This window comes from Anabrus simplex, chromosome 7 (genome assembly GCF_040414725.1).
Source record: "Anabrus simplex isolate iqAnaSimp1 chromosome 7, ASM4041472v1, whole genome shotgun sequence".
Lineage (NCBI taxonomy): Eukaryota > Metazoa > Arthropoda > Insecta > Orthoptera > Tettigoniidae > Anabrus > Anabrus simplex.
This window is the reverse complement of record NC_090271.1, coordinates 343,877,148-343,904,985: the sequence shown is the minus strand read 5'-3', so window position 1 is coordinate 343,904,985 and position 27,838 is coordinate 343,877,148. Positions and strand designations below refer to the sequence as shown.

Sequence of the window (27,838 nt, the reverse complement as noted above, 5' to 3'; positions counted from 1 at the left end):
GGTAATCTTGCGAAATCCATGGAGGGTTAAATCTGGTGGTGCTGGAAACCACGGTGCCCATCCCCTGTCCTCTGCTATCTGTCTGCATATTGCTGAGAACAGAGGCACTGAGGGAGCTCCGCTCATCCGGAATAACGTGGGTTCGATTCCCCGTCAGGAACTCGAAAATTTTAAGAAACGAGTTGTCCACTTCCGGAGGTGCGCATGGCCCTAAGGTTCACTCAGCCTACACGAGGTTAATTCGTGGCGCAAAGGTACCCCATCATTTGCCGAGGTTGCGGATATACCTTGCACCCCTCCAGGGGTCTTCATGGCCTGTACGGACATGACTTTCCCTTTTTTGAGGTTCGTTGTCTGTCGTTCATTACGATGATACTCTCAAAGTATACAGATACCAGCATAGGTATTCGTACGCGTGTCTAGCAATGAGTCACCTGCTGTGCGATACTTGTTGCGGTAAAGTAACAGGTCCTTTATTTCAACAAAATGTGTACGCATTAAAGAAACACAAAGAGCTATCGTGTCCTAGAGACATGTAAACAGCGCACTTGTTCAGTCCGAGGTCTGTGTTTGTGTAAGTGGTGTCGCTATGAGCGCAAGCTTGTTACTGAACTGCACGAGATCTGTGTGCAGTATTCTGACCTGCAGAAACAAGCGTGAAGTGGTGGCTCTCAAAGATGGTGGCATTGCAAATCCTAACAAACGTCCACGCATTGGAATAAACTTATTTTCTCCGATGAAAGTAAATTTAATTAATTTGGGGCAGATCGACGACAAATGGTATGACCAAAAAAAGAATGCTGAGCTAGCGCCCAAAATCCTGTGTCCCACAGTGAAACCGGAAGTGGAAATGTGCTAGTTTTGGGATGCATGACTGCTGCCCGAGTAGGGAAGCTTCATGTTATCGACGGTATAATGCATCACAAAAGGAATATTGACATTTTGCAAAGAAATCTGGCTGCCGGTGCGGAACGTCGTGTTTCCCAAGCAGCGCCCGTAATACAAGACTGTCGCTGTTCCAGAACAGCTGCATATTAATCCAACTGAGCATTTTGCAAGCCAAGATACGGAAAAGGTAAATTGCGAGCAAGCCTACCGTGGTAACGGCTTTGCAGGAAGAATGGACCTCTATTTACAATGAGGTAACGAAAAATATCGTCGAATCAATGTCACGGTGTGTTCACGCTGTCATTAAAGCGAAGGGAACCCCAAAAAATACTGATAACCTGAAGAGAGAGTGCATTGGCTTTGTTCACAATAAACATAATACGTGTACGAATACTTTTAACGCGATATATTTTTGTGTTTCTTGATATTAGGCTTATTACTTTAATACCAGAGATCGTATAGACGTTTTCTTCAGATGTATACAAAGAAAGGAATGCATTGTTATGTATACTATCATCGTATAGCAGCTGACTCAATGCTGCACAGCTGGTATCTGTAAACAACATATAACGTGGCCGTTCCATTACTGTTCGTGTACGGAGATAGACAATCAACAATGCCCCATTCAAGTACTGAAAGCAAGGAGAGCGAGTGTACTGCTGTACATCCACACTGTGTAGCGGGCTGTCTACCTGCGTTAAGCGAGGAGGGACACCATTTCTGTGCATGTGTGTACACGTGGCGTGTTCCCGATTAACCTGAAGGGCAGTAACGTGCTGCATGAAGGCTCGCCGGTATTTGAAGGTGCCTCATGTCGGTAGATGTGCGTCTCTACCAATAGATGGCGGGACAAAACCAATGAAATTATTTGTTTTACATCGCACTGTCACAGACAGGTGTTAGAGATTGGAAAGGACTAGGAAGTGGCCGTGGCCTTTCCTGGTGTCAAAATGGGAAACTATCTTCAGAGCTGCCGATAGTGTGGTTGGAACCTACTATCTTCCGAATGCGCGCCCCCAACATTATTATTACTATAATTTTTATTTATTTATTTATTTATTTATTTATTTATTTATTTATTTATTTATTTATTTATTTATTATCTTGTAATAAAAATTCGCAAGCGCATTGCTCGTGTAGGAAGCACGATACATTAATGACTTACATTGTTGAAACAAATTAACGTTTTCAGATTTAAACAGGATAATTGGGGTTAAATAGTGTTGAATGCTGACCTCTCACCGTGAGAGGAAGTCTAATAAATATAGTGGCAGTAATGTTGACACAAAGCGACAGCACTGGGATTTAATCTTGCAATCATGTTAGTCAGTATTGGTGACTGCCCCGCCACAGCTGTAGCGTGCTGTTCTCACACTGTGTATTGTTCTTGGCCGGGAAGAGGCGTCGCGTGTTCCTCCACACTCATGTAATGTTGTTCAAACAGCTTCCTGCAGTGGTGCACTTGTCCAATGGAGATACGTCAGTGCGTTAGAAATACTTGGACGTCTCACACCAGGGGGCTAGAACTCCTCCCCCATGGAATAATGTGAACAACAAACTAGAGACACAATTGTAGAAACAAGAGATCTGTTGGATCTATTTTCCAAGAACCTTTTAGATTGTGAGCAGAACATACCATTCGCTGAAAAAAATTTAACCTTGATCATCTTGTTGTGTATTTTAATGTAAGATTTTGTAGTGCACTGTAATCTGAAACTCTCCGCTGCTGACAGTGACAAGTGTCGTCCTCGTAGGCGAGAGAGCCGCGTACCATTATGACAAGTCACAGCACAAACAACACCGACCTCGACCAGGATCGAGCCCGCGATCTTGGACTTATCGGACCACGCACCCACCAGCGCCAGATATAGCGCTTATCTGAAAATATTAGTTATTCGAACTCACGTTTTCCGAGTATTCCTCGAATATACACTTTTACTAATAATAATAATAATAATAATAATAATAATAATAATAATAATAATAATAATGTAGTGGTTGTTAGCTGCCACCCCCGGAGGCCCGGATTCGATTCCCGGCTCTGCCAATAAATTTCAAAACTGGTTCGAGGGCTCGAACGGAGTCCACTCAGGCTCGGGAGGTCAATTGAGAAGAGTAGGGTTCGATTCCCACCTCTCCTCCAGGCAAATGCGCGGACTTAAGGCGACGGCCACATCCTTCCCTCTTCCTTGTCTGTCCCTCCCAATCTTCCCATCCTCCGACAAGGCCCCTGTTCATCATAGCAGGTGACGCCGCCTGCGAAAGGTACCGGTAGTGGTCATCCTCCTCAGTTGTATCCCCCACCCCAAACTCTCACACTTAAGGACACTGCCCTTAAGGTGATACAGTGGGATCCCTCGCTGAGTCGGAGGGTAAAACCTACCCTGGAGGGTAAGTGGATTAACTGAAGAATAAAAATAAGAATAACAAGACGAAGTATTTCAGTGTGTATGCTTTCCTTGTTTCGGAGTGAACCTACTCTGACACACCCTATATACGGGGTGTTGTACGTGTAACCTTACGGAAGGTAGGAATGAATGTCCGCACTTCGTAATTATTATGATTTTTTTTAACTTAGCTAATGATTAGTCCGAGGGAGGATCTTGGAATCTTTGTCAGGTTTGCCCCAGCTCGGATACGAGGCTCTTTTTGTTTGGTAAATGCAGACAGTCCGTCACCCCATTCGTACCTTGACAAATTTTCGCTTTTCCTTCTATTGTTATAATAACTGCTGCAGTTAGAGTGTGACCGCTCATGTCCTACAACAAAAAACTTAAACTATTAAGAAGATGCTACTCGTGACATTTGCAGTGTTAACTGTACAACTTTCATATCTGTTTTGTTGGCAATTTTATTATCCACTTTCATTTGCCATAAAATAAATCAGCGTTCCTTTGTATATTCTTGCAACAAATACTTTTGACATTTATTAGACCGTGCAGAGATGAATATTATAGCAGATAGTTCACCAACGATGACCAGTGTTTAAGTTCATTATAGAAAGAGATGTCCACGTGGATGTGAGAGACCAGCACGTCTACAGACGACCTAGTTCCGTGTTGATGCGGGATTATCAAACTTCCGTCAACATCCACCTCTTTGCATCGTTAACAGGATCAATAAAAACTATGGCGCAGAAATGAAAATCGCAGTCATTCCGACTCAGATCATAACATGTAGTGGTTTCTTCTCCAATTCCTGTGATAAATGGGGTTTTCCTTTGTTCAAAATACAACATTGCGATTTCTTGAACTTCGATACATTGCGCACTGCTCTGTGAACATTACTGTGATCACGTCGCTGAGTGTTTACGAGTTGCTTGTTTCCCTTTCCGTCTCTTCGTTCACACTACCTGCTTCAAATACACGTTTTTCCTGTCGTTATAATGCCACACCTTTGAACGAAACGAGTAGCGGGTCCCTCATCTCGCAGGCGGACTCGTGACTTATCGCCCACGCGAATTACCCGTGTACTTTTCTTTATCTGTTTACCCTCCAGGGTTGGTTTCTCCTCGGACTGAGCGAGGGATCCCACCTCTACCCCCTCAAGGACAGTGTCCCGGAGCGTGAGATATTCGGTCGGGGGATACAACTGGGGAGAATGACCAGTACCCCGCCCAGGCGGACTCACCTGCTTTGATGAATAGGGGCCTTGCGGGAGGATGGGAAGATTGGAAGGGATAGACAAGGAAGAGGGAAGGAAGCTGCCATGGCCTTAAATTAGGTACCATCCCGGCATTTGCCTGGAGGAGAAGTGGGAAACCACGGAAAACCACTTTCAGGATGGCTGAGGTAGGAGTGGAACCCACCTCTACTCAGTTGACGTCCCGAGGCTGAGTGGACCCCGTTCCAGCCCTCGTACCACTTTTCAAATTTCGTGGCAGAGCCGAGAATCGAACCCAGGCCTCCGGGGGTGGCAGCTAATCACACTAACCACTACACCACAGAGGCAGACCCTTGTACTTTAACCATATATTTCTTCACATGGTTATGACAGTGGTAAGAGCACAATTAGAGTATGTATGGTATCCTCACCAAGATTACTTCATACCAATGGAAAAGATCAGAAGGAAAGCAACGCGATTTTTACTGGGAAGACTTGGAACTAAGAGTAGGTTTCCATTTGACATTAACTGGGAGAGTAACTCTCGATATCCGCTCTCAGGTTGTTGTCCATTTGAGACTAAATTTCGTCCGGAATAACTATCGAGAGTACCCGACGAGTCCCTCGCCACGAGTTCTCGTCGCACCCTGTCCACTTGTAGAGAGTGGAGAGTAGTCGAAATGTCATCACACTATCGCAGCAGCGGTGATTATTCTATCTAAAGGGAAAAGGTGCTGGGTTAAAAGGAGAAGTGCCGGTCATATGCTAATTCGGGAATTACAAATGGAAGACGCATAGCAGTTTCGGAATTTTTGTAGATTGACGAACTCTGAAGTCGAGTTTATTGTCGAATCTGTGGGATCGGTAATCTTCAAGAAGGACACTAAAATGAGAAAAGCTATATCAATGTGTGATCGAGTGATGGTTATTCTAAGAATTTTGCCATAGGTAAGTTTGTTTGAATTATTTGTATTTATAGTAAAGTGAATTCTATTCGTGCTAATTGTATACTGCATACAATGTAATTGTTTTCAGGTTATTCGTTTATCAGTCTTCAGTATCTTTTCCGTATCTCTGTATGTACGATAAGTTGCTCCCGCTAATACTTACAGGTAAAGAAATCACTTATGAAATTATATCCTTGTGTAATGTTATTTATACGTGAATGTAATTAATCGAGTTCCAGTAAAGAAAACAGATAATTCAAGGTAAAGAAACCGAAAAGTACAATTTCAGACATACTGTTTCCACTTCGGACAGGAAGGCATTACAGATCTGCCAAATTAAAAGTATTAATACATTTCCTTGCCGAAGTCTGTGGTAATGCAGGAGGACATGAGATGCTGGCACTCACACATTGCTTCTTCTTCTTTTCAACTTCCGTTTAACATAATCATTTCGCAGAGTGCGCAGTTCTAAAGCAACATATTCCCCAAATTTGTCGTATTCGTCTGGTGTTCCTTTCCGCAGTAGATCTAATGCTATCTTCTTCCTCGCGTTCCGTTTAGACGACTTCGAACTTGTTTTCCTTCTTACTACATTTAGAGTAGTCACCTCATTTTCCAAGAGCTTTTCCAAAATTTCAATATTTCTCCATTCTTTGGTATGGCTATGTCGGAATTTGAAGAACTCTCCGCCTAAAATAAATACCTAATGACCAAAAACAAATCTGATAAGAAAATCAACTGTCATTGTTTATTATTATTGTTATTATTATTTCTATTATTTACTTTATTATAACAGTAATGTATTAATACATCATTGACTAAGCAGATTACAGTTTCCACAAAGCACCGATGAATGGTTTAAATTAGAAGAGTTTCCCTCGTTGCCTTTTTTTTTTGCTAGGGGCTTTACGTCGCACCGACACAGATAGGTCTTATGGCGACGATGGGATAGGAAAGGACTAGGAGTTGGAAGGAAGCGGCCGTGGCCTTAAGTAAGGTACACCCCAGCATTTGCCTGGTGTGAAAATGGGAAACCACGGAAAACCATTTTCAGGGCTGCCGATAGTGGGATTCGAACCTACTATCTCCCGGATGCAAGCTCACAGCCGCGCGCCTCTACGCGCACGGCCAACTCGCCCGGTCCTCGTTGCCTTGGACGGGAAGCATGTAGTTATACAAGCGGGAGCACAAAGCAACGCACAGTATTGTTTTGTTGGCAATCGAAGATGCTAATTTTAAATTAATGGCCGAATTTCTGATGGAGGTGTACTTTCTAACAGGAGTTTGTTCGATAAATTGGAACAAAAGACACTACCTTTACCCTGTCCTGGACCACTTACAAGAAGAAATATGCCAGTGCCATACTGTCTTGTTGGTCATCACAACATATCTTTTGAAACCTTATCCATCTCGTGATCAACCACCACCCAAACGAATTTTTAATTATCGCCTGTCAAGGGCTCGTAAAACATTGGAAAACAGTTTCGGGATTTTAGCAAACAGATTTCGAGTAGTACTAAGAGAACCTGTGCTCTTGTTGTGTCGTCAATATGTGCCCTTCATAATTTCCTACTGAACGCAAATGAGTCAGCCTATTTAGGAAATGGAATGATTGATTCAGAAGATGCAGTAAGTCGAGATGTGATATCTGGAGTTTGGCGTGATGAAGATAACCCTGGAAATACACTTCTTCCGCTGGAACGAGGCAAAAGAAATAACTATACAACTTCAAAAAAGGATGTGAGAGATGAATTCAAAAACTATTTTATGACTGCTGAGGGCAGTACAGATACATCAAAACCCACAACAGAGAATAACAAGAAGAGGGAACTTATTAGAATATGAACTTACCAAATTAGGTTGTGTTCAAATGGGAATAAGTTCCGGGATGGCGAACTTCAGAGCAGTGATATAAGGCTAACTACTTTGGTAATTGTCATCTGTCCCGCTACCGCTTTTCCTGTTTTTAATGTTTTCAATTATAGAGAGCATCACATTATTGATTAATTTAAATATTGTATATATATTATATTGTGTACTTGTTATTATAATAATGACCAGGCTACAATCATTATAATATATTTATTTTCAGGAAAATTGATGTGATTATAATAAAATATAAACTAACAATTTACTCTTAGTTCAACTTTATTAAACAGTCTTACCTGATTCCTTAAGTTGTGAAGTTCCCTTTGAACTTCAGCCCCGCAACACAAAAACTTCACTCCTATTTCCTCTAAAGTTTTATGTTTCTTCACTCTGTCACGGTAATCGGTACATTTCAAATTCCAGAAAATTTCTCGACTTTCATACATTTCAGTTAACAGTTTTGTTTCCTCCGGTGACTAATTTTTAGCCATCTTGCAATTGAAAATAGAACCAAGCTCTCGATAGCTTCGCTACAATTCGAACACAGTTCGTATCTGGAGAGCTACTCTCCGAGAGAGCCGGGGAGCACGTTGAGACAAGTTAGCTCTCGGCACTCTGTCCATTGGCGAGTAACTGCTCGCACGGGCACCTTAAGGAGAGAAGCTGCTCGACTAAGTCAGCGGAGAGTTGGCGTGGAATTACATTAGTAGAAGGATAAGCTTCAGTGCAGCTTTTAAAAGTAGAAAGTAGAAAGCTGGAATTCAATATTCATTTATAGGACGAGGATTAAGAAACTGGAATAATTCACCAAGAGAGAAGTTCGGTTGAAAATGTTTAACAAAAAGCTACGAAAACAATTGATGGGGAATGTGACACCTGAGCGACTGCAGATCATGATTGATTGATTGATTGATTGATTGATCGATCGATCCTCCCTAAGTTTGAATAAAATGAGATATAGCCTGTGGTCTACCCCAGGCCTATTTGTCCGCCTTGGCGCTCCCCCCTAACCCCCACTTTTAAATAAATTAACCTGGAAACTCATTTCTTGCGTAGACTGAGTGGACCCCAGGGCCAACTGGAACTCAAGTCGAATCTGCGTCCTTCGCCAGGTCTAAGCAGGAACACTGTTCTCTACACAAAGAAGATGTTTGATAGCTGTAGAAAAAGTCGTCCTCATTAACTGAGGAGGTCTTCTTCTTCACAGTACCATATCAGGTCCCCTTGACTTTGTCGATCACTGTGGCGAATGCAGTGTGAATTCCAGTACATTCTTTGATGTTCGCCTCCTCCCGACACTTCTTCGACCCTGTATTTTGCCTTGTACAATCCGCTGTAAGATGAGCTAACGGTCATTTCTAAGGGTGTGGCCAAGGTAAGAGATCTTCCGGTGTTTTAATATTTGAACGAGTTCCCGACTTGCTCTTACCCTTCTAAGTACTTCTTGGTTCGTTAGTCGTGCAACCCACGAAATCCTGAGCGCCCTACGTTGGATCCACATTTCAAAGGCTTCCAAGCGTTTCACTGTTATGTTCTTGAGAGTCCATGTTTCCACACCATATATAGCACTTGACCATCCTCTGTCTAAGTTTTAAATTTAAGTAGTCATTGCAAAAGAAAGATTTCATTTTTGTAAATATTCTTCGTGCTATGGCTATCCTCTGTTTCACTGCTTTCTCAGGATCAAGTTGTTCAGTGACAATGGCACCGAGATATTTAAAAGTGGTTACTCTCTCAATCTGTCGGTTGTTTAGTTGTAAGATTGCCACAGCATTGGCACGTCTGCTGAAGATCATGAACTTGGTCTTGTTTACATTTATTTTTAGTCCCATGTTCTCACTTACTGCACTAATATTATTGAGCAGGAGTTCTAGACCTTCAAAATTGTCACAGAGGATGACTGTATCATCCGCGTATCTTATGTTGTTAATTATGCCGCCATGTACTTGTATTCCACATTGGTGATATTCTAAAGCTGTTTTGAAAATTGTATACGAGTAAAGGTTGAATAACAATGGAAATAAAACACAACCTTGTCTAACTCCTCTTTGGACCCCTACTCGTTTGTAGTTTGATTTCTGATTCGGACAATGGCCTTTTGTCTCCAGTAAAGATTTTCAATAATTCGGATATCTTTGCTGTCAACTCCTATATCCTTTGGGTCTTCTACAAGTTTTGGATGTTGTATTCTGTCAAATGCCTTTTCAAAATCAATGAAACAAGCAAACACCTCTTGCTGTTGATCTAGACTGTTCTGAATTAGAATATTCAGCGTAAACAATGCTTCCTTTGTACCAAAAGAATTTCTGAACCCAAGCTGTGTTTCGTCGAGGTCGTGTTCACATTTAGTCTTGATTCTGTTATGTAATACACGAAGGAATACTTTACATGTGTGGCTCATGAGGCTTATTAGCCTATAATCATTACACTTACTTCTTTGGCAACGTGATGAATGTAGATAAGAGCCAGTCTCCAGTATTGAACAACTTTACCAACAATTGTCTTCTTCAATCATTTTATGAACTTCTACAGGGATGTTTTCTACATCTACAAATTTCTTATTTTTAGATTAATTTCAAACGGTATGTTCTGTGGTTCACAATTCTCCATCTTGTTTATTGTTGCAGTACCGGTGGAACCACGACCGATCCACAATATTATTCCGCCCATCAAAGTGAACAGTACGCAGCCGGACCAACTCCACAACGTCACCACTACGCAGCAGGTAGCGTATTTCTTTCTTATTATTAGTATTAGTGAAGGCCCAGCCTAACGAGGTCGCTCCGAGCATGTGTGGGTCTTCCTCCGGAGCCCATATTCATGTGAGTTTTCGCATTCCCCTAAATTTGACAATGCTAATTTTTTAAGGTCTTGCTTGTATTTTTCACGAATGTCGATTGTCGCATGCACGTTGGTCCTTTACTGGTTTCTCTCTCCAAAAGCGTGGGTCGTTTCTTGACAATTGACGTCAAGTCTGATCACTGGACGTCTCAGCATCAAAGAAACCCCATTGACACTACAAGCGACTGAAAGTGTGCGTGGTCAGCGGCACCGTTACTCTTGTCCTTCAAGACCGGGCCACTATCTCACCATGTGGTACCGCTTCTGTTGTACTCAACAGACCTTGAACCAGCCCTATGATCCAGGTAAAAATCCCTGACCTTTCTGGGAATCGAAACCGACGCCTCGCGGTTAGAAGCAACTTCTCTACCCTTTGACCGTGTTATATGCTGTTAATTATAAACTGAGAGGCATTCTTCTTCTTTATGGCTTAGTGTAGTCCTCCCCGTCTGGGGACAAGGCTCTTTGGCAGCCACAAACTATTGACGTCTCTCATTACTTGCTTTGATCTAGCACCTCCAACCCTTCTTACATTCAGTATGCCTCTATAAAGTCTCTTTCGAAAAGTGTTTCAAGCTTTTAGAAGCATGCCTGTCAACGACCAGCTTTCGATTCCGTAAAACCGGATGGGAAAGATATAACATCTGGCAAGTCTGATTTTGAATTTTAAATTTCATCTCGTAAAATTGGGCAAACCCGCCATATCTCTTGCTAGTACTGTACCTGCATTCTTAATCTGCTGTAATCAAAGGCAACCTTCGAAACATCTTAAACACCTTAATATTTAATTAGTGCTTGTGTCACGATCACTCTTGTGTGCTTCATTCTTCAAGAGTTGACAGTCAGCTGGGATGTTCACCTCGAATGTTTCCACTTTCAGTAATGTTGGTGAATATCGTAACCGTTGGAGGTTTAACATGGACACCCTTACTGGTCCACCTCTCTCCAAGTGTTTTGTTGCACTGCATTGCGATAGCTGCTCGAATGCTACATTTAAATGTGTGAATTGTTAATTAAGTGACCATCACAAGATGCAGCTGGGGTCTGTTAAGCTCGTACAACCTCGTTCTCGGCTCGAATATCAACTGCGACTAAGTGGCCATGTTCCCTTGTACATGTAAATGAGGAAAATGGCACAGACGCTTTCGACATCGGGCCACAACAGCAAGAGGATACAGATTCGGCCTCTGTCGCATCATATCCGCGTGTATTAGGTATGTAAAGAAACATCTTGGTTTCTCTATTTGTAGAACCAGAGCGCTAATGTTTATCTATATTACTTCCTAAGATATTAATTTTTATTTTATGATACACTCAAGTCGGACACGCTGTATGAGACAGGGCCTTTAAAAATTCACGCCACGTACTCCTCCAGAAAATAGAATGTGCTTCGTTCGCCACCTATTGGTCACCCTATTCGAATGAATCACTAAACCAGGCGGCCAAGGCGCGCTTTCCCCTTCACTTGCTTCTAACAGCAAGGAATTTGCTTATTGTGTCCGTATGATGGCATTTTATTGTGCCAAAGAAGGCACGCCTGGCAGTAACGTACAGCGGACGACAGCGTGGACGATGCTTGCTGATGATGATGATGCTTGTTTTTTAAAGGGGCCTAACATCGAGGTCATCGGCCCCTAATGGTACGAAATGAAACAACAAAAATTTCAATTTCATCCACTGACCAAAATAAAATAAAAAATGTCATGAAGAATGAAGGGATGGACATGAACCCAACAAAAAATAAAACAAAAATCAAACAAACACTGGATCAGATTCAAAAAAGGATCGTAAATAATAGTATTATTGACCAAGGGACCACTTACAAAGCACAATGATGCTTGACGTCTACAGGAGTGCAAAATCCACATCTAAGGCCCCACAGAACGGTACATGTCGCGAGTAAAGTAGAACCATGGTATTTGTCATTTTGGGGTACTAATCAAAAGTAGCGAAGACTTACGGTGTTCCACACAAGATGGTACTACCCACAAGCATTGCAATTCGTACAGGCAACACAGCCCTATGGTGTTGCTCACACAATGGCGCCACTCATAGCCAACGCAAACCAGTAAGGTTCCTCACCTAGGTGTACAAGTCACGGGCGCCGGTATTCTCGTGGTGTTCCTCACATAGTGGGTACCAATCACAGGCAACGCTGACCCACGGTACAACTCACAGGCTACGCCCAGACCCGCGGTGTTGCCCACATGGGTACAACGCACGGGTACTGGAATCCACCAGGCCAGCCTCTTTACTGCTACTAATCACAAACCTATTTCGTACCAATTTAGTGATACTACTCGCAAGTACATGCAACCCATGGTGTTCCCCGCATGATGGTACGAATCAAGAGTAGTTTCATGGTTCTAATTCAATCATCCCTTGGTCGCCCCTTTTAGTCGCCTCTTACGACAGGCAGGAGATACCGCGGGTGTATTCTACATGTGCGTCCCCCACCCGGAGGGGGTTTTGTGTTTGGTCCGCGAGAGGTATTTTATTTCCCTCAAGTCCGCCGGCAAGCCGGTTTGGACCCCTCTATCCGCCACCTGGGACGCGCCACGCGGGAGTATCACCTCTCCCCCTGCTACGCCTGCGTAGCAGGTTCGTGGCAGCGTGGACGAGTAAACTGCTGAGGAAGCTTCCAGGCGTCCAGAATGATCTGAAGTTGGAAACTACTAGAATATTCTACTAGTCTATATGAAGTGCGCAAGTGAGTCTTGAGTGCGTCAATCACAAGTGAAAGTCGGTCACGCGGAGTTGTGGGAGAATATGAGTTCGATGCGGTGAGGTTTGTTTTTACGCCTTTGAATGCGTGTCATGATCATGAGGAAAACTGTACCGAATGGAAAACTAAAATACGATGAACTTGCAATTCACTGTAAACAGTAGTTCGTGGAGAGTAAAACACAGTACCTCCTAGTTTAAGTTATGTACCTTTTAAAAACTTTAATACTAACGCAGGTAAAGAAACAACATATATGCGGCAGAAATGCTCCAAAGGAATCTCTCATAAATCACAGTTATGTTGCGGTGCTTAGGCGGCAGAAAGCAGGAGGCCTACTTCCTGTAGTCATTCGAAAGTAAACTGAAGTGAGACCGACTGAAGACTTTCATTTCAGTTTCCCCACCAAGTTATGCATACACAGAGCGGTCGTAATACGAGAGAAGTAACTCGATACCCCGCGCCCTTGCTCCAGTTAGCCAATCAAATTACTTCGCGGGGAAATTGAAATGCGTGTACGTCAGAGCCACGCCGAGACGAACCCAACGTGGGTTTCTGCCACCTCAGAGCTCCGTGTTTGAATCCCTCCCTTCGCAAAGTGTTATTCTTCGATTAGTGCTCTCAAGTCGGTGTTAAGCCGCGTACAACACCGACTCGCGAAATAATCTCATTGGCTAACTTCAGCAGTTGATAATCAACATGACCAACCTTCTAACGCTGACATACCCGACCATCCTGTATTTTACTAATTTTAAGGTACATGAAAATATACTTTTGAAAGTCGACCAAAGGACTACACACTGTGGCAGTGTAAGATTACCATAGCTGCCACCGAAGAGGCTACCTCAGTGCGCTGGTGCACGGACACCTGTCACTGCTAGTTCTGTAATCGGGGGATAGGTGGGTTCTAATTCCTCCTGCACCATTCTCGAATTGGTTTCCTGTGGATTTCCAATTTCAACTCCAGGCTACATTCACACAGCATATATAACTGGAAAGGTAATAAAACATTGGCTGAGATTGAGGAGGGGGAGAGAATATTGAATTTTCCATATCAACACCAGATGAAACTTTTAAGTGATGATTACTGGTTAAGGAAAGTTGAAAGGATGCTTCATACAATACGAATGTGAGAGAGAGATTCAGAACAGCGAAGGAATTGTGCAAGAAATAACGATTAGAGAGAAAGATATTGAGGAGCAAATGATTATGGCAGAATGTAAGAAGACGCTCAAAACTGTCAGTTAAGAAAGAAAGGCTTCCAAACAGAGAAGTTGTGGCCAGTTGTTGGTTCATCTATTGAGAGTTCGTAGGGAGACGGAGGCCATTAGAATAAAATATATACGAGAAAATACAAAGGAAAACTAGAAAGAGAAAGAATTCTACACAATTGTTAAATTGTTGAATAAGGAATGGATTGCACCGTAAAGAATTGCAAAATCATTTTGTATTCTGAAACGTATGTGGCAAAAGGAAATACATTAACGAAAACGATGAAGGATAGGGCTAGATAAATTGTTGTGACACAAAACTGAGCACTAATACAACTCTGTTAACGTCTGACAAAGAAAAGCAACTACAATTTAGAAACGGGATTTAAATAGTTTTTAATGCACGTATCGAAAGCCACCCCCTCCCAAACAGGGGGATGGAGGTATCTCAAGTAGTGTGTGTGTTGTTTGTTCAGACGAAGCTGACGCACGAGGAACGCTATCCGGTCTTCAGCAACCTGTACCTCTGGCTCACCGTGGTGCTGATAGTCGTGGCGCTAGTTGGCGCCATCGTCTGCATCTGGAAGCGCAAGAGGCTGAGCACCTGCATGGCTCGCTCCAACAAGAAGAGCAAGTCGCCCTGTAACGTAAGTACATACATTCACTGGGCAAGAAAGAACCACCTAATCGATACTTTATTTTTAGCCTCAGGCAAAATTGAATACATATTAACACTTACAGAATATGTTTCGACCACTTCGTGGTCATCTTCAGCTGTATAAAGAAAAAAACTAAGATGAAAAAAGACATTAGGATAATAAGCACAACTAATACTCTTAGGTTATAATGAAAAAATAAAGTATCGATTAGGCGGTTCTTTATATTAACTTCTTGACTATATTTTAAAGTTAAAAACTTCATGATTGTTCCGTATTGAATAGAGAAATAAGATGATGTACAATATTATAGGGAAGGATCCAACTTTCAATACTCCGTTGTAACTACTTTTTAGTTCAACTTACTACGGAGTATTGAAAGGTGGATCCTTCCCTATAATATTGTACATCATCTTATTTCTTGACTATACTCATCGATACGGTCATGAAATGGACGACTTGTAACTGGGCAGGGGCGCGCAGCTGTGAGCTTGCCTCCGGGAGATACTGCGTTCGAGCCACACTGTAAGCAACCCTGAAGATAATTTTCCTTGGTTTCCTAGTTTCATACCAGGAAAATGTTGGGGCTGTACCTAATTAACGACATGGTCGTTTCCTTCCAACTCCTAGACCTTTCGCACCCTTCGTCGCCATTTTTTTACTGTAATTTTTTTTTGACAATGTCAAAGTACGTACATACTAAACAAACTTCTTATTGTTTTTAAACAAACATATTAGAACAAATTTAGGATAATTCCGCAAACAGAACGTTCATAAGTTGCATCTAAAAATTAAAATTTAAGACAGGAGAACATCAAGTCGTTCACAGCAGAATAATTAAAAAAACTTTTTCCTTTTGAACACTAGGAGTAAACTTAATTATTCCTGTCATTCATGATCCAAATCCTTGAACAGTACACAAAACACTCTGCAGATATTACACAAGGGACATAACAGGAAGGCACTCAGAATTTAAAAAGATGTGTTCCAAAAGCTTCTTGAAGACACTTCTGTCTGACCATCTTCCATCGTTCTTTCCTGAGATGATCCAGAAATCCAGGTAAAGTCGCACTTGTATGCTGAGCATACGCCTTCATATTGTAGTGAATGGCTCCGGCTGTTATCCATATGCAAGCGTTTCTACTCTCGTTCTGTGCGTGATTTAGTTCCAGATTCAGTATCTCTCTCACTCTGTCACTGGTTGTTGTTGTCCCTGATATCCTGTAGATGGCGTTTAGTGCCGCATGTGGTAACTCGATGCACGAGACTGTCCGTCTGATGACATACCAGCAGATACTTGTCCATGCCGTTTCAATTTCTCACCCGTCGGGACGATTTCTTTTGTGTATATGTAGAGTGATACCCTCCATTCAATCGGGATCCATTTGTTCCAAATATTTTTTCAGATCTGCCTCCAGTCACGATGTGGGTATTTCTGTTGGACCAGTGGAAGACACAATCTGAAGTTGTATATATTCTTAGCTTTATCCAACTTTCCAGCTGTAATTTCTGTTTCTGGAAGTTGTTGTAGAATCGAGAGAGCGTTCCGGAAGCAGCTTCTAAAGGGATCTTGTTGTTGCAGGTTCGTTGTTAGTACTGCACTATCAAATACATCTCCTCTTGAGTTGAGTACAATGCACTCACGCGGCGGGCCATGCCCGACAACGAGAATATCCCGCATAGGTCCTATGTCGGGCAATGCCCGACATGACATTCTTCTCTATATAACTCCTTTGTCGGGTTACGCGTGCATGAATTACAGGTACAGTAAGGTACTGCAAACCATCGACGAAAATTTGAAGACATGTATAGCTATAATCTCTTTGAAATCAGGCTTTGTGCAGATTCTTTGCAGACCATGTGAGTTTATAAACAAACATTGCTTAGCAACATGGCGTCGTTCGAGCAGCGTGAGAAAGAAATAGTCGGACTTTTAGGTTAAAGTGACGTTGATTTCAGCGATAGTGGGAGTGATTTTCAATTAAATGGTGAGAAAGATATTGCGGAATGAGATTGTGTTGGTGAGTTGAGTGATAAAAATCCCGATCATGAGAAAATTATGCCGGTACCTCTTCTGATGGATGCAGGAAATACCGCGTCAGTGACTTCGATTTCACAGGTACGTCAGGCATGGGCGCCCGCAGGAGGCACATTAACAATTTTCTTGAATATAACGTCGGCAACATTAAATTGTTTACAGAAACTTCCAGTTATAACATATGCTAGATGACTGTCAGTAATTTCAGTTTATGAAATAATCTGGTATGATATTAAACAATTGAACATCAACATCTTTAGAATTCCAGGGGGGGGGGGCAAGTGCCCCCCCTTGCGGGCGCCCATGACGTCAGGTTATAAACAACCGCATGGTCGAATGAACTTGACTTTTTCCAATTATTACCTTTGACTGACGAGTTATTGTCTGAAACTGTGCGCGAGACTAACCGGTATGCTAGTGTAAACATTCAAAACGTTACGCCCCTCACATGTGAGTCTATTAGGGGGTCGTGGATAGATGTTACTTTTCCTGAATTCGAAGCATGTTTAGGCGTAATCCTAAATATGGCAATGAACAGTAAGCCTAAATTACGATGCGAGAGTGTTTTTTCAGCAATAACTGCAGAAAAAAGCATGGATTTTATCCCGGCGAGTGTTTTGGGAAGTTTCACACAATGCACTATTACAGACAAAAAGTGACTCTCTGAGATAATTTTAGGTTTGAAAATGCTGAAAATTGCACCTGAATACTGTATTGTACTTGTATTATATTTATTTTGCGTAATATGTTTGTGCTCTTGTTATCCCTCTGCAAGCAGATTCTTAAATGGAGCTGGGGAGGCAGCAAGAGGGCTAAGGGTTAATGATATGTGACAGAAAGAGTGCTGTGCATTTCGTCTCGACTGCAATTAGCCGCAAGCCACCATAAGTAAGATGAAGTTGATCTCTTCTTATTCTGTATCTGTATCCTTTCCATAGATAAAATCCAATTGCCATTTCAACACGTTGGCAAATAACATGTAAGGCGGGAAGAATTTGGGCAAGGTACCAGAGCTTCGACAGCGCAAAGATATTTATATGCCAAACTTTTTGAAAAATGTTGAGTCACCTTGAAAGTTCCTCCTTTAGCTGAAACCGTAGCGTGTTTAGAGCAGAAGTCCAATTAGACTCTATCGTCTCTGAAATATCGTTACTGAAAATAATGCCCAATATCTTGCAGTGGTTAACAATTGGAATCCGGGAGCTGGCAAATATTTGTCGATTTTCATTTGAACCTAATAGCATAATGAGGATTTGCTATAATTCACTTTTGCACCAGACACCATACAGAAGGTCTCGAGTGTCTCTTGCGCATTATTAGCATCTTCGTCACTGGTCAACAGTAGGGTAATGTCATCCGCGTATGCGCGTACTGTGAAGCATTCGATGTTAATAGTTAGTCCGGTTAAAGAATTTTTCAAACTTTGAATCAGGGGTTCTATTGCTAAAACAAAAAGTGCCATTGATAATGGGCATTCTTGTCTAATTGATTTGTTTATCGAAACTTTTGCTGATAGAAATCCATTTATCATAACTCGTGAGGATGCCTTGTGGTATATGCGCTGTATTGTTTCTATGGTACTGTTTGGAAATCGAATCTTTTGTAAAATTTTCCAAAGATAAGAGTGTGCTATCCTATCGAAGGCTTTGCTGAGGTCAATGTTAGCCAGAGCTCCTGAAGCATTGTCACACATTGAATGATATATGATGACATCACGGATTGCCAGTAGATTATGGAAGATGTTTCTTTCAGGTATAGTGCAAACTGTCCTTCAGTAATTAATGAAGGGAGGATAGTTCTGATTCTGTTCACTAAAATCTTGGCCAGTAGTTTATAGTCGGTGTTTAATATTGTAATAGGTCTATAGTCACTGATATACGTGCAACTGGAGAGTTTGGGAATTAGGATGATAATTCCCTCTGCAAATGTATCACTTATGTCGTGACTGAAGGCATAATTAATAACTTGTGTCAGGTCTTTGCCTATAATGTTCCAAAATTTCTTATACCTTTCATACGGGATCCCATCATAGCCTGGCGTCTTATTTGGTGCAGTATGTTCCAACGCGCGCTTCACTTCTTCTTCGAAAATATTATTAGTACGATGTGCGATATCATATCCTTCCAGATGACCCTGGAGATGATGAAGATATCTGTCAATATCGAACTCTGAGATGCTGTATTCTGCAAACATTTCACGGAAATATCTCTCACTTTCTGCAAGGAGCTGCTCCTTTGTAGTGAACATTGTCCCTTTACCATTATCCCATCGAGTAATAAATTGCTTATTGGCTGATCCTCTAATCTTGGCAATGTGGTAGAGAGAGATTTTCTCTCTTTCGAGGAGGGAAGTGCCTTTTACGTGCTGATGTAGTTGTTCTAGGCTGCTTTCCTTTATACCTAAAATAATTCTCTTAATAGAATTTAATGCAGAAGAGACATTTTGGACTTGCTGTTCCTTGTGATGCAGATCAAACATAACTGTGTCATAGAATTCAATTTTTCTACTTGTATCCTGGTTGTGCTCATACGCTATTGTCCGTCCGAGAGCTCTAATGGCAGGTTTAAGTTTATATGTCCGCCAGTTCATCACGTTACTATAGCGATTTTGAGCTAATCTGCATTGGTGATAACACTCCGTGAAACGTTGGACATCCTCAGTATTATTGAAAACAGACCTATTCATCTTCCATAGTCCTTTCCCCACGATGCATCTGTCACTCCTTGTTGTCTTCATCATAACTAGAACGCTATGGTGATCGCTAAAGGCGACTGGAATCACCTTACAGCTATCGAGGAGCTGTACTTGTGCCGTGGATAGGTACATCCTATCTATCCTGGATTTCGACTCCTCACTGCAAAATGTAAATTCGACATGTGAGCCGTGTAGCTGCTGCCACACATCCTTGAGCTACATAGACTGTATTAGTGTCTGAAGGCGTGGACAAAAGTTTAAAGTACCTGTTTGATTTCATGGGTGAAGAGTACAGTTGATATCACCTACTAGAATTATTGGACCAGGTGTCACTAAATGGGGCACTATTTCATTTGTAAATAGTAGGTTTCGGTCCTGTTTGTACTGTGACCCGGATGGGCTATAAACGTTTATCAATCCTGTGTTATTATAGGTGGCAGACAGAAACCTTCCCGTAGGGTCCATGATGACATCAGTGAGCTGAATTCCTTTCCTGTATACTATTGCAGTTCCTCGGAAGTTATCACCTACGTTCGTTATATAGTTATATAAGAATTGGAAGTTTGTCCCATTAACTTTGTGGAGGAATAAGATATCAATATCATATTCCTTCACGAACCGACTAAGCAGCGCTTGAGTTGTAACACTCCTTGCTCCATTAATATTAAGGGTGGCGTAAGTTGTAAGAAGATTCACCATAACAAGACAGAGAGGGAAAGCAAAATGCCAAGAAGCTGTATTCATGTTTCCGTAGACGCTTATTTATAGATGCGACAGGTAGTGGTTTGTGCAGAGTCAGTTAGGTACAGACGATTTAGAATTAGACCCTTTCCGCTCGGTAATCTTCTTTCTTGCATGTAGACGTTGGTCTCTATAGCTTAAGGAAGTGTGTGATGGTTGACTGTCCTTCAAGCTTTTGTCCGCCGTGGATGACGTACTATGTTTCTCATTCGAGGTGAAGACATCTTACTTTGCTTCTCTTCGCCAATACACGCTGCAATTTTCACACCTTCCTGTGCCATTTCTGTATCTATTAAGTCCAGATCGGCCGTATCTGCACTGCCCATAATTTCGATTTCCATCCTAGAGGGGAGAGATGCGTTGTTCGGGGTCTGGCTAAGATCCAGGATTAAAGGGGTGCTTGGAGTATCTACCAGGTAATTCACGGACTCCTGGGCAGGCGTGGAGTTAACTGTGGCCAAGGATATGGAAGGCACGTCTTTAGTTGCATTAATTTGTTCATGAATTTCAGGAGGTAGGGATTTGGAAATGCTATGTTCCAACTCTGTCTTCAAACGTTTATTCTGACTCTCCGTGACCGAAGGAAATTCATTCCTATCAACAGCCGGGTTGTGTGCCGCTAGATTGCGTAACATTAAAACGCATCGTCCGAACGTGTTAAAATGTTAATGGATCATAGCCTCAAGTGTCGCAGACAGGGTTTCAAACTTAGTAGGTTTTGTCACCAAATATTCCGATGACCTACATGTTAGACCTTAAAAAGTTGTTTTCAGTTTAATTTGTTATGGGCTTCTCAATTCTGCCAAGTTGGATAAAGCTGCTACACGTATCCATATATTCTATACCGAGAGAGGGGAGTTACGTGAGCGCCAAGCGGAAATCGTTGCCTCCGTTATAACACAAGGCCTTGAAATAGAGCCCGTCAGACGTGCCGCTAGGATCGCTTTCTTGTCTAGCAGGTTCGCGCCTTTAAAAGTGAGTTGGTTGTGAATGGGTCTTCTTCTGATGTTAAGCATTCGCACTTACTGTAGTTGTTTATTCACGAGAAATTAAATGTAGTGGAATTCCATTTCAAAAGTTTCCAGTGAATGCGGAGGAAGCATTACGACTTCCAGCTGATGAAACTAGGCCTCAGTTGCTAAGGTTTGGTCCCAGTTACGTCATAAAAATCCTGCGGTCCCAAACGTTATCACTGGATATTTTAAACAATGCTGCCGTGACTGGCGATCATTTTGGAGCCCTGTTCAAACTCAGAAATCTTCAATTATGAAGCCGGTAAGGAGACTAACCAGAAAAGTAATTTGCCCAACAAATTTGGAGAAAATGAATGTAGCAAGAGCTAATAATATGGAACAATATCTGGTTTGAAAAGTATGGAGGTGGTTTGTCCCGAAAGCATCAAAGAGAAAAGCCATTTGTTTTATGGAGCATTTGATGAAATTGTTGATGCGCTGCAACACCTCACATGGGACATATTCCAGGAGTGAGGACAAGGGAGCATTTTTAGCACTGAATATGAACGCGTCAGTTGGTTAATTAATGATTTCCTCTCATTTATAAGAGTAAGTTCAAATGCACTCAGGGAAAGTGAGAAGACTCACTGCGGAAAGGTATCAGGCATTATCTTGACTACCCAATCCACTGTGGCCTGCGTAAAGTAGGGCCCGGATTTTAAAAAATGCATATTTTGAACATTAGTGCATATACAGATATACTTTTCTGTTATGTGTGATCGATTATACAAGATTTCTGAACGAAATGAAAAACCTAATGAATTCCATATATTTTACATCCCTTGGCAACACGAGAAGCCTTTCCTGATCAAGGAAAGTGCTTTAAGTGTTGCAATACAAGCAGGTAGACCTTTCTTCTTTTTTTCTGACATTCCTTTCTCCCAAGGTTTGCTTAAACAAGTTAACTTGCTGCGTCTGTTGCAGTGTTAAAGTACCTAAAGATAAGAGCTCGATGTGTGACGATGGTGTACTGCACTGTCAAGTGTGCGACAAGAGTGTAAAATGCGATTTAAAATTCAAATGTACTAGTTTTGCCCAGTTACATCCGTCGACGCAGAACGATCATTTTCAGCGTATAAATTAATTGTGTTCGACAACAGAAAGTCTTTGACTCCTGCCACGTGCCAAGGAATGAAACATTTCCATCAGTTTAACACTGAGTTAAGATTGCGTTGGTAACAGTATTTTGTTTTATGAATCCGGGCCCCACTCATAAGTATAGGTTTGCATTATGTCTTGACGACGAACCTAACAAGCAATGATATCGAGCTCTTCTACAGCTACCTAAGACGCAAAGTAGGGTACAACGACGCTATGGACGCAAGCTCATGCCTTAACGAACGCTCCATACTGGAAGTATTGCGCCATCAAAACATGGCAATGTTGAGGTGAGGGATGTTACGACCAGTTTACTACAACCAACACAGTCCCAGATGTATGAAAAAGAAAGGCATGAGTATGTGCAAATTCCGCAGCTTCCTGAGATCATAATGTCTATCAATACAAAACCCTTGTAAGGTAAATTACATCAGATCTGTTTGAACAATACTAGATTGTAAAGAGCATACTTAGTGCGTGTAGCAGAAGAACAAACTCACTGTAAATATATCTTCTCCAGCTACTCAAAGTCCAAGGAGCCCTCTCGTCTGCAGTGAACGACACCTCAGAGAGTTACATGTTCATCAGTGAAATTAGGTGTTTAACGTGTAAAGACGGCAAACCATCTCTGAGACCTCTTGAGCCACTCCAGTAGAAAAGAGAAAGTTTTGAAACTTGAGTGACATATCCAAGCCAATGAAGCACCGCTCTATACTCACAAAGCATTCAGCTCTCTTTATTTAGCATATAATTTAATTATTGACATACGTCCATGCGAACACCAGGGAGACAAGAACGCGATCCTGGTGGCTGAGTGATGAACTAGGATGCTACCCGTTTCCATGAGTGCATTTGAAGGCCTTGTATTATAGCGTAGGCAAGGGCGGAAATACAGGTACACTTGCACTCGCGTTAAGCCGTGATTAATTAAATACTTGCCAAATCTCTCTTTAAAACAGGAGTAATGTTCAACGAAATTAAACATGGCCATTTCCCCATCACCCTTGTGCAGGCAGGCTCAATATGGTGAGCATGATCATTTTCTTTGTTATGTACGTAATAGTCGCTCATCAGATTAACTCATTGAGATTCGTATTTACATATCTACAGAAATGTAAACAGTTCGAAGTTACAGATTTCTCTCATCAGACATGTCGGTTCCTGCCAAATCAGAGCTCGAATCCATGTTAATTATAATTTGTCAGAAAATTATTCCTAATTTTAATAACGGAAGTCAACTCTAATAATGCAATAGTTGCTTCAGTGTATTCATCTCTGATTAGTTTTGCTCTGAGATTTGCCAATGATGGTATTCAATCTGAGACTGCAGAAGATCTGGAGAAATTGCTGAAAGGTGTGGAGACAGCCCTGAGGAAGTAAATCCAAAACAAAAATAATGGAGGACAGTCAAATGAAATCTGGTGATGATTAGATTAAGAAAGGAAGGAGTTGAATATTGCTACTTGGGTAGTAAAATAACTAACGATGGCAGAAGTAAGGAGGACATAAAATGCAGACTAGCACAAGCAAGAAAGAGCTTTCTTACGGAAAGAAATTTGCTCACTTCAAATATTGATATAGGAATTAGAAAGATGTTTTTGAAGACTTTCGCCTAGAGCGTGGCATTGTATGGAGATAAACATGGACAATAAGGAGCTCGGAAAGAGAACAGGAGCTGTCGAAATGTGGTGTTATAGAAAAATGCTGAAGGTGTAGATGGAATCACGAATGAAGAGATACTGAATCGAATTGGAGAGAGGAGATCGACTTGGCTAAATTTGACCAGAAGAAGAGAGGGGATGTCTTAAGACACCCTGGACTTGTGCAGTTGGTTCTTGAGGGAAGTGTATGCGATAGGAACGGTAGGGGTAGACCAAGTTTAGAGCAGATGTAGGATGTAGTAGTTACGTAGGAGTGAAAAGGTTAGCAGTGGATAGGGTGGCATGGGGAGCTCCAGCAAAGCAGTCTATGTACTGATGATTCAAATAATAACATAGTAATTTTGCCTTCAAGAAAATTCACGGAGACACCGGGGCTGCCACGAACTATTCAAGCGGGTTTGCGGAGGTCTGTGATAGCCGCTCTCGGTTCCCGCTGGAAGACACTGATGAGTCAGACGACCGGGGAGCTTCCAGCCGACCTGGAGGACATGGCCGGCATCGCCCGTGCTAGCGGCGAACAGTCCGGCAGTGTGTTGCTGTGTCCCATCGGGGTCTGAACGAGGACTCTTTGTTGTGCCGGAGTGTCGAATGAGCAGCCGGCTGAAGACAGCTGTTGGCTGCCGTCATTGTCAAGGTATCGTCGGGTACGGAACGGAGTAGTGTGTGTGCGCTTCTATGGACTGAGGACTTTGGCAGAGTTAGTGATTGGAGCAGCTGTCGAGTGTGAATGGCTGTTGTTGTGAGGAGTACTGTCCTTACTATTGATATGTTGCAGTTTAGTTGTTCATTGTACGACTGTGTAACTGTGCCTGGAGTCGAACCAAGAAACAGTCATCGTGTGTTGTGTGGCTGTCTGCACGCAGGGTGACTGGACTCATTAGCGCCAAGTGAAATGCTCAGGATTACACTCCCCAAGCCGGACTCCCCGCTATGTGTAAAGAACACGGTCTCGCAGATAAACTCAGACCGAGCGGACTCTGCGGCCGCCCTGCTTAAAGCGTGTATACAATCTTACGTTACAAAAGATGCTGGAAGCGTCGTCCTTTCTGGGTTATGCAGGCATTGTATCTGGTAACCGCGCCAGTAAGTTCTGCCACTGTAATGTTTACCCCACACGCTGTGTGATCTCGAGAACGACCAGCACTGATCAGTCACTTGGAGATGTGCAGGAGAAACCGAAACCCCTACTTGTTGAGATGACACCAATGAGCGCTGAGCCAGTACTTCATCCCGAAATTGCTCAGACTGGCGATGCGCGCGCCTTCAATACTGCAGCTTAGATATCGGAGAGTAAGACGGTCCTAGTCTTAGCAATTAGTGAATGTGGTCATTGCTGGTGTTGTATCCGATCCCTTTGTCGTGTTCACTCTCTTACTCCGCACTCAGACTCTTCTAAACATTTGTTAACGCAATAGTGGAGGCCTCTTTTAATTGAGAGCATACAGCGCTTATCTCGACACGAGTGACGTTTAACACACATGCAACGTTGTTAATTAGATCGAACTCCGCTCTTCACAATGATAATGCTCGTAGAATGGTTGCAAGCCATCACGACAAGTCGTGTTTCTGGGATTCACAAAACTCTGTTTCGCCCTCATTAGTCTTTGTCCAGCTCCTTGGCTGAGTGGTCAGAGATTCTCGAGCAACGTCAAGGTGTTCATGTTTATCTCAATATACATCGCACTACAAAACACAACTGTTCCACGTCGGGAAGGGCATCTGGTGGTAAAAGGGCTCAGACTACACATGTGCTACACAGTTTACATCCGCGACACCACCAACGTGGGCTGGAACAATGCCGGGCAGTGAAGTGTGTCCTGCTCTACTAATTTTATAATAATAATAATAATAACAATAATAATAATAATAATAATAATAACAACATACATCTTCCTTATAGACCGTTATGCCTTTCAGTGTTCAGTCTGCAAGATTCACTTAATTTATTAACCCTTGCCACAATCCTCTGTTTGCAACTAGTGCTGTGGCCTCATTTAGTTCTATACCTCTTATCTTTAAATCGTTAGAAACCGAGTCTAACCTTCGTCGTCTTGCTCCCCCTCTACTTCTCTTACCCTCCATAACAGAGTCCATTATTCTCCTAGGTAAACTATCGTCCTCCATTCGACTCACATGACCCTACCACCGAAGCCGGTTTATGCGTACAGCTTCATCCATCGAGTTCATTCCTAAATTAGCCTTATCTCCTCATTCCGAGTACCCTCCTGTCATTGTTTCCACCTGTTTGTACCAGCAATCATTCTCACTACGTCCATGTCTGTTACTTCTAACTTATGAATAAGATATCCTGACTCCACCCAGCTTTCGCTCCCATAAAGCAAAGTTGGTCTGAAAACAGACCGATTTAAAGATAGTTTCGTCTGGGAGCTGACTTCCTTCTTACAGAATACTGTTGATCGCAACTGCGAGCTCACTGCATTAGCTTTACTGCACCTTGGTTCAATCTCACTTACTATATTACCATCCTGGGAGAACACACAACCTAAATACTTGAAATTATCGACCTGTTCTAGCTTTGTATCACCAATCTGACATTCAGTTCTGTTGATTTTCTTACCTGCTGACATCAGTTTAGTCTTTGAAAGGCTAATTTTCATACCATACTCATTGCACGTATTTTCAAGTTCCACGATGTTACACTGCAGGATTTCGGTTCAATCTGCCATTAAGACAAAGTCGTCAGCGTAGGCCAGACTGTTTCACCTAACTGAATCCCTCCGTGCCACTTTATAGCTTTGAGCAGATGATCAACATATACTACAAAAATAAAGGTGAAAGATTAGAACCTTGTCTAACCCCTGCAAGTACCTTGAACCAAGAACTTATTCTACCATCAATTCTCACTGAAGCCCAATTGTCAACATAAATGCCTTTGATTGATTTTAATAATCCACCTTTAATCCCACAATCACCAGTACGGCGAACATCTTTTCCATCGGTACTCTGTACCTGTCAATAATAATAATAATAATAATAATAATAATAATAATAATAATAATAATAATAATAATAATAATAATGATAATAATAATTGTTACGGAGATTTCCGTGGTAGTTAGAGGTGAAAGAAGGTGCGGGGGTGAACAGGTCTCAGGCTACGAAATTAAAGTTAATTTAAAATTTAACAAGGTTATATTTTCTTTGTAAAATCAAGAAATAACAAGCATGGCAGGTACAGAGTAGCAAAGCCACTATTCGAGAATGTACAATTACAGAGTTACAGGATGGGCTCCGAGAGCCAAACCCACAATACTTGAACAATTAGCCCAATCTTACGATATACAGAAATTCAACAAAGGGGCAGAAGACCCCAATCATGCCCAGGAGCACTTGCTCCCAATTACACAGAAAAGCCTCCTCGAGGCATACCACACTCAATTTTCGAGAAAGAGCCACTCGCTCTCAACTTTAAGCCTATCAAAGGCCACACCAAACTCCACCTTCAAGTTGTCCTCTAAGGACATAGACACAGGGGTAAAATACCCAACGTACTGAGGCCTATTAAGTGAGAAAAAGGTTAATTACATGACCTCTAAAATAACAATTTGAGAGGAGGCGATCTGCACTCCTAATACATTTTGTTTAAAACCTAATCTGGCTCTAGGCCGCTAATGCAAGGGCTAATCCCATACTACAGAGGTGACTTTAGAAAAGGACAATTTACATTACATTAAGGAAGAATCGGTTGTGAGAAATAAGTTCACCTCAAAGCAATATGAGTGGGAGCTCGAGAGGGTTAAGCACTCTCTATCCCAATATGTAGCTTTAAAAGAGAATAGATGCTAAGAGTAGTTACATTTTAGGGAAAGTTACATGGTGGAAACGCTTCGGACCC

The 27,838-nt window shown here is 42.1% G+C and overlaps 1 protein-coding gene across 1 annotated transcript in view; it reads left to right on the top strand.

Annotated features, from left to right (window-relative positions):
- Nucleotides 1-27,838, top strand: part of LOC136877839 (muscle, skeletal receptor tyrosine-protein kinase) — a 243,009-nt gene that overhangs the window by 137,048 nt on the left and 78,123 nt on the right. The window contains exons 3-4 of the mRNA XM_067152039.2: nucleotides 9,935-10,032; nucleotides 14,558-14,728. Coding sequence (XP_067008140.1) covers nucleotides 9,935-10,032; nucleotides 14,558-14,728 — 269 coding nt within the window. The remainder of the gene's footprint in view (nucleotides 1-9,934; nucleotides 10,033-14,557; nucleotides 14,729-27,838) is intronic.